This window comes from Microtus pennsylvanicus, chromosome 3 (assembly GCF_037038515.1).
Source record: "Microtus pennsylvanicus isolate mMicPen1 chromosome 3, mMicPen1.hap1, whole genome shotgun sequence".
NCBI lineage: Eukaryota > Metazoa > Chordata > Mammalia > Rodentia > Cricetidae > Microtus > Microtus pennsylvanicus.
The window spans coordinates 126020607-126032956 of record NC_134581.1 but is presented as its reverse complement, the minus strand read 5'-3'; the positions used below and the strand labels follow the sequence as shown (position 1 = coordinate 126032956).

Sequence of the window (12350 nt, the reverse complement as noted above, 5' to 3'; positions counted from 1 at the left end):
TGACTATTAACCACAACCGGTTGCCCTTAGCTCAAAATGCCATGAATTCATAACCTAGATAAAGATTTATATCAAAACTAATGCCTACCCATGTCTAGCATGACCAACCAGAGGACATCTGTCTGATGAAAATCTATTTTTATGTATCTGATAGAATGATTCTAAGAATAATCTGTATCACACGAAAAAAAACAATACGTGCTGTTAAGCAAATTTTTCTGAATAAAGGATGAGCCTCGTGCCTAGTAAAGATGCATTCAGATGTGATTCTTTCGAGTCTTGTGTCTGTCATTCGCCAACTCCTTACCCAGCTATTCCTGAGACCCTGTCCCATCAGTCCCAGTGCCCTGGCTGAGATGGTCTGTTGCAGGTGGCACCCAATGTGGGACTCAAGAGCTGTGCTTTCTTCACACTTCTCTCAGGATAGGTGAGCTATCTCTCTTCTCTTTTGTAAAAATTTTCAGGTAAGAATAGGACCTAACCAGAATGTTGCAGGCTCTCTGGTAAAGGATCACCAGGATAAGACAGCAAGTAGGTAAGAGAAAAATCATGGGGAATTCTCATTCCAAAAGTAAAGACCTGTTCCTTTCTGTGTTGAGTAATATGCATAAAGTCAGAGGAAGCAAAGTTTCCAAAAAGTCATCTAATGACTTTTATAAATTTATTTTGAAAGTGAAGCCTTGGTTTCCTGAAGAGGGAACTCTTTCTCTGCAAAACTGGAAAAGAGTAGGAAAGGAAATGAGAAGGTTTTATAAAAAGCATGGCCCTGGGGAAGTCCCTACCCCTGCATTTTCTATTTGGATCCAGATAAGAGATCTTTTAAATGATAATTTAGAAAGGGAGTTTTTAGCTGAGGCAGCTCCTTCAGAGCAAGACAAAGAGTCTGATAAGAATCCTAAAAGCAAAGAAAAAGAAAAAAAATGGCTTGTAAAAGCCCTATGTCTGAAAATTATATAGGTAGTAAGACAAACTTGCTTCGAGCTAATTCTGAGGATGATGGGTATGAAGATGAGGAAGATGATTAAGATTTAGAAAAGGAGGCAGCTGGATATCATAAGGGTGATGAGGAAGGAGATCATTTTCATGACCAGGATCCTCCAAGAATCCACTCAGTAGCCTCTGCTCCCCCTCCTTATAATAGCAAAACAGGAAGAAGGAGGGCATTGCCTCCACCTGTAGGCCTTATGGGAGCAATGAAAGAGGCAAGAAGGACGGGAGATATGTCTTTTTGTTTTCCAGTTACAAGCATTTGATGATGAACTACCACAGTGGGGAATCCCTGCCCTTAAAAACATAGAAGGAACTACAAATGGCAGTTAAGTCTATGGGACCCTCTTCTCTCTATACTCTACAGATTTTGGATATGTTAGGAAGTATGTGGTTAACACCATGTGATTGGCATCAGACAGCAAAATCAGTCCTGTTTCCAGGACAGTATGTCATTTGGGAAACAGAATACAAAAATGGAGCACAAAATATAGTTAAAAAATCATTCCTTAAGAGAGAGGCAAAACCAACTATGGGCATGCTTACAGATAAAGGAGAATATGCTACTTTACAAGCTCAAACTGAAATGCAGAAACAGTTTTAAAAATGGATGGAGGTAGGCAGAGGCAGGTGGATCTCTGTGAGTTCGAGACCAGCCTGGTCTACAAAGCTAGTTCCAGGACAGGCTCCAAAGCCACAGAGAAACCCTGTCTCAAAAAACCAAAAAAAAAAAAAAAAAAAAATGGATGGAGGTGGGTGGTCCTTGGACTGATTGCTCTTTGAGCTGATGAGGGAGAGGGACTTGATCGGGGGAGGGGGAGGGAAATGGGAGGCGGTGGCTGGGAGGAGGCAGAAATCTTTAATAAATAAATTAATTAATTAAAAAATAAAATATGGATGCTAATCAAGAACAGTTTTATATATTGTAACCAGTTAGAAATTAATAACAAATACTGCTAATTAAAGTATCAGTTATCTTTTTGAAAATTAAACGTGATCTTTAACAAATTAAAAAAAAAGAATTTCAAAAATTAGCTTTTACGGCTTTGAGGAAGTTACCAGTAGGGGAAGGCAAGACCACAGTCCTCACTGGTATTAGACAAAAAACAGATGAACCATGTGAAGATTTTGCGGCTAGATTAAAAGAAGCTTTGCAGAGATGTTTTCTCCTTCAGTTGGAACTGAAATGTTACTAAAGCAATTAGCTTGGGAAAATGCCAATTCTCTCTGCAAAGAGCTTATAAGACCAATCAAAAAGACAGGGACGAGACAAGATTGTATTAAAGCATGTATTGGTGCCTCACTAGCAGTGGTACATCCTATGCTATAGCAGTTAAGGGACAAATGTTGAATAGTACCTATATATGAGGACTTAATAAAAACAAACAAACAAACAAAAAACAAGCTGGAGGGGTATGCTTCTTGTGTGGCCAACTAGGACACAGGAGTAAAAATTGTAACAATAACAATCAGAATATTTTATCAAAAGAAATTAAGAATAAGAATCTACCAGGGTTATGCCCTAGATGCAGGAAAGGGAAGCACTGGAGAAATGAATGGAGATCAAAGTTTGATACAAAAGGCAACTTGTTAAGTAACAACAAAAGAGCTGATGATGCAAAAAAAAAAAAAAAAACTAAAAAAATAAATGGAGAAGAGGGGCAAGCCCTCAGCCCAGCAGCAGAAAGAGGGTGTATAGAGCAAAGGTCCTCTAGCCTTAATCCTGAAGCACCTGGCTTTAATATACTTGATTTATCTAGGGCCACACCTGGAAGCACAGGTTTGGATCTTGCTGTAGTAAAAGATGATCTCTTGTCTCGGATAGATGAGACACAATTCGTAGACACATGTTTGCAGGGACCTTTGCCGGATGGGCTAGTGGGATTAATCATTGACAGAAGTTCTAATTATTAAAAATAAATGAAGTTTTACCAGGAGTAATAGATGCTGATTTTACAGGCATTATAAAAGTAATGATTCAGGCCACTAAAAGAACTGTTCGGTTGCATAAGGATCAAAAAATAACACAGATATTGTTATTAAATTATGTAAAACTGCCTAACCCTGTACTAAAAGGACAGGGAGGGCAAGAGGGGTTTGGCTCTACAGAAATAGTTGCATGGACACAAGAAATCACCAAAGAAAGACCTTTTAAAGTCCTTAAAGTTAATGAAAGGCCTGAAGGACTTTTCAATACAGAAACAGACAGGTCCTGTAGAACAGGCAGAGCTTGGCCCTCTGCTTTGCCTGTCACCAGAACTTCATCCACCTTACTAGGATGGGGATGGCAAATAATGTAGTAAAAAGTACAAGAAGATTAAAATGGGAATGTGAAGACATACAAGGGTATTTTTGTGTTTGTATAATAAGTTCTTTGCCCTTCTCCTTGTGGAAAGAGATATTATGGAAGAGATGACTGTAAAGTTAGTTACATTAGACTCTGAATCTACAAAATTTTTCATAGGGGCCACTGGCATTAAGCATACAGATTCCATTATGTGAAAAATGATCAGCCTGTATGGATGGATCAGTGGCCCCTGACAATAGGAAAAATATATGCTGTGGAATCTTCAGATCAAGAACAATTGGAGAAAGGCCATTTAGAAGAATCCAATAATCCTTGAAATACTCCAATTTTTGTAATAAAAAAGAAATTAGGAAAATGGAGGCTCTTACATGATTTGAGAGCCATTAATGAAACCATGTGTGATACGGGAGCACTGCAACCAGGGATCACTTCACCACATACCTGTGCCACAAGGATATTATATAATTGTTATTGATTTGCAAGATTGTTTCTTTACAATAAATCTAGACCCTAAAGATTCCCAAAGATTTGCCTTTAGTGTACCTTCAAGTAACTTGCAAAGACCTGGTAAAATATATCAATAAAAAGTCTTACCACAAGGGATAAAAAATTCACCTACTTTATGTCAAAAATTTGTTGCTCAGGCTATAAAAGCTACTAGAAATTAATTTCCTCATGCTTATATAATTCACTATATGGATGATGTATTATTGGCTAATAAAAATAGGGATCAGACTGAGGAAACATTAAAGCATATGATACAGCAATTAACTGATAATGGTCTTTTTATAGCCCCTGATAAAATTCAATATAATGGGCCTTTAGGGAAAGTTATATATGGTGATTATATTATGTCTCAAAAAATGAACATTAGGCTTGTTAAATTAAAAACATTAAATGATTTTCAAAGATTATTAGGAAATATTAATTGGGTATGACCCTATTTAAACATAACCATAGGTGAATTGCATATATTATTTAAAGCATTAAAAGGAGATTCTAATCCTAAATCTAAAGGGTATTAACCCCAAAAAATGTTTTAAAAAGATAGCATTAGTAGAAGAAAAATTGCAGAGAGCTAATGTACCACAAATTGATTACGCTAAAGAATGGGAATTTATAATTCTTAGAACAGCATATACTCCGACAGGTTGCTTATGGCAAGAAGGCATTTTGGAATGGTTACACTCAACACATACACAAACAAAAACGGTTGTGCCCTATGTATATTTATGCAGTCAATCGATAGTTATGGCTAGAATAAGATCTAGAGAGTTATTTTTAAAAATATATAACATTATTATTCTTTATAATAAACAACATTTTTTAACATTATTACAAAATAATGATGATTGGAGTTTAGCATTGCTAAATCATGCAAGTCAAATTAAATATTATGTCTCTTAAGACCCTCTGCTAAAATTCCTAGAGAATATGAAAATAATTTTCCCCTCAAAGGTGTCAGATGTGCCTTTAGAGAAAGCATTGACTATATTCACAGATGGTTTCTCAAATGGGAACTCTGTGGTTTATACTCCTAATCAACCTCCTACAATAAAAAGGTCACCAGGCCTCTCGGCTCAACAAGCAGAAATTATTGCAGTCATAGCTGCTGTGCAGCAATGTTCTCAAAGGATAAATTTATACTCAGATTCAAAATATGTAGTCAATCTATCTCCTGCCTTAAAAACAGCTTTGATTTCGGGTCAATCTAAAATTATTTCTTTGTTACAAAAATTGCAACAATTTATACCAAAAAGGACTGAAAAGATTTTCATTGGTCACATTCGAGGACACTCTAATCCACCTGGTCCTCTATCCAGAGGAAATATGATGACAGATCTATTAACTAAAGATAATTTAATTAATAATGTTTTAAAACAAGCTAGACAAAGTCATAAAATTCATCATCAGAATGCTTTAGCATTAAAATGAATGTTTCATATTACAAAAATACAAGCTAGACAAATAGTCAAAAATTGTAAACAATGCCCCAAAGTATTTCATCCTTAGAAAATGGGGATGAATCCCAGAGGCTTAAAGTCACAAACATTATGGAAGATGGATATGACACATATATCAAAATTTGAAAGATTGGCCTATATGCATGTAACTATAATACCTTTTCCCATGTAATTCATGCAACTTCCAGAACCAGAGAAACAATTAAAAGATGTTACTCAACATCATTTAGCTTCTTTTAAAGTATTAAAAAAAAATAAAAACAGATAATGCTCCTGCCTATACTTTCCAATCATTTAAAAGGTTCTATAAAACTAGAAAAATAAAACATGTTACAAAAATCCCATATAATCCTCAAGGTCAAACAATTACCAAAAGAGCACATCAGACTTTACAGATTCAGCTTCAAAGACAAAAGAGTACTCAATATTATTCTCCTCATCAAGCATTAAATCATGCATTATTTGTATTAAATCATTTAAATACTAATAAACAAGGTTTAACACCTATGCAGAGACATTGGGCTAAAGGGAAGATTACTAATCAACCTATGGTGGAGTGGAAAGATTTATTAACAGGCACCCGGAAAGGGCCTGATGTCCTAATAGCCTCGGGAAGAGGCTACGCTGTGTGTTTCCAGAGGATGCTGCGTCACCCATCTGGATCCCAGATAGACTCGTCTGACCTTTCAACAAAGGCCAAGAAAAGAAAGCTGCAGAGGCAAATAAAAACAAAAAATGAAACAGAAATTTAAGAAGCTTCACCTTTCTCCTCCTCGGGTAAGAGCAACTCAGAAAGCTACACCACCTGCTTGGGTTCAAATTAAAAAGCTCATGCGCTCAGCTAAAAAAGCTGTGATTTCAGTAGAAAAGACTGTTACTGATGAAAATATGTGTCTTGCTATTCTTGCTGTTCTCACCACCCAGACAATGTTGATCACAGAGGAAAAATATTGGGCCTATGTCCCAAACTCACCTATACTTCATTCTGTGGTTTGGGGAGACAATGACATAATTGAGATGACCACCAATAATAATAACCTATTGGGAGGGATAGAAAACATTTCTGATCCACATTTAACATCCGATGTTATTACCTATAAAAAATGTCAGATACTACTTCTATATGTGTCTCTATGACAGGGAAAGTCCTTCAAGGTGTTTACCGTTAAATTATAGAACATTCTTAACTGATGCCCCAGATCAATCAGCTAATATAAAAGACAAAAAAAGACATATGTAAAAATTAAAAATGATGGTCTTAGGATATAAAAGTTATAATGATTCTTTTTTAATACCTAAAGAGGAATTAGGGATAAAGAATTGTTTACAAAAATATCATAATAAAGGTCAATATTGGGATTCACTAATCACAATGTCAAAATGGCTTAATTGTGGTTTCAAAAGGCTCTTATGGTACAGCCCTATGGTAATGTAGACAAAGGACATGATTTTTTTCAGTAGCTAATCCTACTTATGATTATACATCATATTTAAAAAAAAAATCTCAAAAGTTTAATGGGTATAAAGGCTTTGGGGGAGCCTTTAAGAAGGTGTTCACTCCCTGAGGGTGACATCTACACTGATCAATCACTCTCCCTTTCATAATAAAACTGAAGTGCAACCAGGCTTGTTTAGACTTTTAGCTGCAACTATTATGCTATTGCTAAAAAAAGCCAACAAACAAACAAAAACAAACAAACAAAAGGCTCTCCTATTGGGGTAAGAGCCTATGTGGGATATCCTATGGGGATATTAGCAAAAAGGCCAGAAAATTTAACTATTACTAATTTAGGGAAGTCTTTTCATATTTTATGTTCTCAATGTATTTTTACTGATTGCATTACTTCTGCTTTGGATAAACAATATTCTGTATTTATGATCCTAAGAAGATCTTCATATGTGATGTTGTGTGTGGATATGCATGATGATCCCTGGTTTGATAATTCTGCTTTACAAATTTGAAAGGTTGTAGATTTTATGTTGCTGCCAAAACATTTTGTTGTGGCTTTAATTTTGGGAATAAATGTTTTAAATGGTATATTAACTTCTCTTGCTGTTTCCACAACAGCTTTGGTTTCAAAAGTAAAAACAGCTAATTTTGTAAATGATTTAAAATTTTCACTTGCCTTAACAGAACAGCAAATTATAGACAAAAACCTAAAAACAAAAGTAAATGTGCTTAAAAATGGTTTTGGCTATTGGGCAAGACGTGTAAATTTAAAGACACAGCTCTCAGCAAGATGTCGTGCAAGTTTTAGATATATTTGTGTAACTCCTTTAAAATATAACTCTATACTCAATTGGAATGTCACTAGAAATCACCTATTAGGAGTATGACAAAACAATGTCACTCATGATATGGCTAACTTCAGGCAAACATTACAACAGTCAGTAAAGCTCATTTAGAAGGCAAAGGTTTAAATTCATTGACAAAATCTTTAAGCTCAAGTTTATTAAATATAAATCCTGTTAATTGTATACATTGGATTATGATTATTACAATTATTAGAGGCATAGTAATAATTGTAATTCTTGTCTTTTTAGTCATCTTCTGCTTGATATCTTCTTCTATCTCTATTATTCGCCAAGATGTGCATGATCTTCAATTAAAAAATAAAAAAGAGAGAGATGTCACACCACCTCTTGGGGATTCTACATGATCTCTCACATAAGATGTGGCACAAGCTTCAAAGAAGAGTGCCCACAGAGAAGGTGTGTGTGCTGTAGTTCCTGCATTGGACCCCTTGCACTGTTGGCATTACCTGCTCATGTTCTAAGAAATAGTCGGTTTCTTTTTTTTTTCTGGAAGGGAAGATAGGATGTTTAAGTTTCCAGAGTCTACTGATAAGACATTGCCATATACAGGAGTATATGATACTAATGGGGGAAGAAGGGTTAACATTCAAGGCAAAAAGGTTTCCACGTTTAATCTGGTGCTTAGTAAATAAAAACCAAAACACAAACTTAGTTAAACAATTAAGTCAGATTCAACAAAAATGGGATAAGGATAAAAGAAAGTGATAAATTCCTGTAACTTCTTGAGATTGGTTTTGGGGAAGGTTTAAAAAGGAGTTAAAATATATAAAAAAAAGTTCTTCTGCATAGATTACAACAATATAAAATGACTGTAGACTGTATGACTATTAACCACAACTGCTTGCCCTTAGCTCAAAGTGCCATAAATTCACAGCCTAGATAAAGATTTATATCAAAACTAATGCCTAGCCATGTCTAGCATGACCAACCACAGACTCACACCAAGGACATCTGTCTGATAAAAATCTATTCTCATGTATCTGATATAATGATTCTAAAATAATCTGTATCACATAAAAATACATGCTGTTAAGCAATTTTTTTCTGTATAAAGGATGATCCTCATCCTTAGGAAAGACACATTCAGATATAATTCCTTTGAGACTTGTTTCTGTTTGTCATTTGCCAACTCCTTACCCACCTATCCTGATACCCTGTCCCATTGGTCCCAGTGCCCCAGCTGAGCTGGTCCATCGCAAAAACTCACAGAATTGTAGAACATTACTTTTGTTTATACTCTGGAACATTTGCTTATGATGCAAGGAAGTGTTTGATTAAATAAAATTCACCTGGAGCCAAGAGGCTGTGTAGGCAACTAGAAAACCCGAAGCTGTAGTGAGGAATCTGGTAGAGAAGAGATTTTTTAGGAAGGGTGAGGAGAAGCATAAGAACTTCTTGCAAGACATAAGGAAGTGAGCTAGTTGAGCTGCTTGCTATTCAGCCTCCCTGGAGAGCAGAATTCTACCTCAACCTTTGAATTGAGTTCTTGAGAGGCACAGAGATTTAGATAAGTTCCCTTTGAAGCTTTGAAAGAGTCAGTGTCTGAGGGAACAGAATTTCCTCAGGTTGAGACTCCTGCAGCCAAACTGCTGCTGGTAGAAGCAGAGTTGTACCTGTTGACTAGCTTAGCCATAGCTTAAAAGGTAACAACAATTAGAAAAGAGGACAATACAGAACCAACTAATCTGGGCTCATAGGGGCTCACAGGGACTGAACTGACAACCGGGAGGCTGCATGGGACTGACCTAGAACCTTTGTATATATGTTACAGTGCTTTTGTGGGACTTTTAACAGTGGGAACAAGGCCTGACTCCAACTCTTTTACTAGCTTTTGGGACCCTATTTCTCCTGCCGGGTCACTTTGCCCAGCCTTAATAAGTGTATGGTCTTACTACCACTTAAGACACCATGTTTTGTTGACATTCATGGGAAATGTGTCTTTTCCTAAACAGAAATGGAGGATTGGTGGATTGGGGGATGGAAGCAGGGGGCAGGTGAGGACTGGGTGGAGAGGAGGGAATGAAAACTGCTGGGATGTAAAATGAATACATAAATTTACTTTTTAAAAGAACTACCTGTATTTCTCATTGTAATCAGTCTTGAGGTGTAAATGTAGTCATCTTCGCAGAGAAAGAAAAGCTCCTGAGGAAGTCCTCGTTAACATTCAGTGGGCAGATATGAGACTTCTGTACAGACCCAACTCTCTGGCTTCACATTGCAATGATGCTCAATTGATGGGGGAGTGTCATATATCAATCTGTTGATTTCATTGGTTAAGCAATAAAGAAACTGCTAGGCCCATTTGATAGACCCACCCTTAGGTGGGTGGAGTAAACAGAACGGAAGGCTGGGAGAAAGAAGCTGACTGAGTCAGGGAGTCGCCATGGTTCTCCCACTCCAGACAGATGCAGGTTAAGATCATTCCTGATAAGCCAGCTTGTGGGCTACATACATTATTAGAAATGGGCTAGTCCAGGTGCGAGAGTTAGCCGAGAAAAGGCTAGATATAATGGGCCAAGCGGTGTTTAAAAGAATACAGTTTCCGTGTAATTATTTCGGGTAAAGCTAGCAGTGGGGCGGCTGGGTGCCGGGGACGCAGCCCGCCGCTCGTATTTCAACACTCAATGACTCTGTCCTTGTCAGAGTTTCTTTTTTTTTTTTTAAAAAAAAAATAAACTATTTAAAAGTTTATTTACATTAAACCTTTCTCCTTGGGCTGCACATTAGTTCCGCAAAGGCCAGACGGGTTTGTAGTAATGGCAGCAATGAGCAGGGTCCAGCTCAGGGTCCACAGGAACCAGCGAGGACAAATTCTTCAGGTGTGCTCCACCCAAAACCATCCTGGTGTAAGAGTGTGCTTGCTTGCAGTTCTCATTCCCCACAGTTTCTCCTCCCATGAACTTGCAAAAATCCAATGGCGTTTGAAACCGTATCTTCTACCAGAGAGGAGTGGTAGGCAGGAGACATTTCCGCAGAGAGACCACGAGACACGCATTTTAACTCCCAGCAACCCCCTCGGAATGGTCTCAGGTGAGAGTGTAATAGTCAAGCTCACAGCCTCCAGTGATGCAGCTGTCTGGATCATGGGCAGTAACACCCAGAGCTTTCTAAGTGTAGTTGCAGAGAACCACATCCTCGAGCTGAGACTGTGGCTCATTAGAAAGAAAGAGATGTGGGTGAGGAAAGGATGGTCAAAGAGAGACCACAAACCTTGACTTGGTGGCATCTGGAGCCCACACCATGAAGTATGTCCACTGTGCCCCAAGCATCGGTACCTCATTCACCAATGTGTTAACAGCAGAACACAGACACGAACAGTTCCTATGTAATAGTCACATGTGTTTAAAAACAAAAAAAAAAAAACAAAAAAACACCCAACTATGACTCCCTCTGCCTTTTTCATAACCCAGACTCCATGTCCAGCTCCCCAGCCTGTGAGTTCCCTATCAGATGCTATAGAACGCCTTTACTGGTTGGTGGCCAGACTCCAAGCCACCAGAGGGCAACACCAGAGATAGCCCACAGCTGAACCTGTTTCTGACAGTGCAGGCTCAGAGCAGAATGGCCTCTCATCTCTAACACTGTGGAGGTAGACGTCCAGGGTAACTAGTTACAATATGACAGGGGGCCAGCAACACCTTTCTGGATAACAAGGCCAATAAAGAGGACCTTACAAGTCCTTTCTACTCAAGGGCAATATGCACAAGGAGAGAGAGGTGAGAGCATGGCCGGGGGTACCCCCACTCTATCTCATTCAATTGGAAGATCAAACTTTTCAGCAGCTTCAAACTCAGCATTCATGGCCATAGCCCACTCATTCAGCTCCGATTTCAGGATCTCTGGCACCTTCTTCTTTCGCTTCTCTTTCACAGCTAGAGGAGAGATACCAGAAAGGGTTGTGTCTGGAACCTAGGGCTTCACAGGTACCTTTGGGACTTCAGTTAACTTTGAACACACAACAGGTGAGACTCCAGGCAAGTCTTCAGGTCCCTCAAAGCCAAAAAAGGACCGGCGACCAGGAGTAGAGGTTGAGGCAGAACTGAGGCTCTCCAGCCGACTGTATGATCGTCTGACTTTCTGGGACATTTCCAAGTCTCTGGTGTCCAGCTCTCCCTCCCCGGAGTTAGAGTCAACATTCTGAGCGTACAGCACTGGGGTGCTGGTGGGGGTACCAGGGACACTGCAAGTCTTGAAGAGGTCCTCCTTAGTAGGGACCTTGAGAGGAGGGCTGTTTTCTTTTTCCAAGATAAAAGAGATCCTAGGACTCCTTCGAAGCGTGTGGGCAGATGGGACCTCTACTGCGTGAGCCACGATATTCTTCAAGACGATGGGCTTTCTGACCGGAGCCGCATGAGGTGTCTTCGGCCAAATTTCAGGAAAGATGTTTGGAAGATCTGAGCCAGATTTCCGCTGGAACTTCTTAGAAGACTTAGTAAGTGGGGTCCTGACTCCCGACCGCTGGGCAGTCCCTCCGGACCGCGTTCGCCGCTCCGACATGCCCACAATCGGGCTCAGTCTCCGCTGCAGTTGCCAACCTACGCTCGTGCCCACCGGGAAGCTTGTCCTTGTCAGAGTTTTTATTGCTGCAGCAAAACACCATGGCCAAAGCAAATGAGGAGGGAAGGGTTTAAGGGTTTATTTACTTCAGCTTATGCTTCTGTTACTACTCATCATGGGAGGAGGTCAGGACAGGAACTCTTAACAGGGCAAGACGCTGGAGATACAAGCAGATGAAGAGGCCATGGAGGGGTGTTGCTTACTGGCTTACTCCTCAT

General features: G+C 38.8%; 1 protein-coding gene across 1 annotated transcript; it reads right to left on the bottom strand.

Moving 5' to 3' along the window:
• Positions 1 to 10938: 10938 nt before the first annotated feature.
• On the bottom strand, positions 10939 to 12132 carry LOC142847327 (sororin-like). The gene has a single exon (XM_075968042.1). It carries the CDS (start codon positions 12070 to 12072, stop codon positions 11485 to 11487), a length of 588 nt encoding a protein of 195 aa, XP_075824157.1. The 5' UTR covers positions 12073 to 12132; the 3' UTR covers positions 10939 to 11484.
• Between the last annotated feature and the right edge of the window lie 218 nt (positions 12133 to 12350).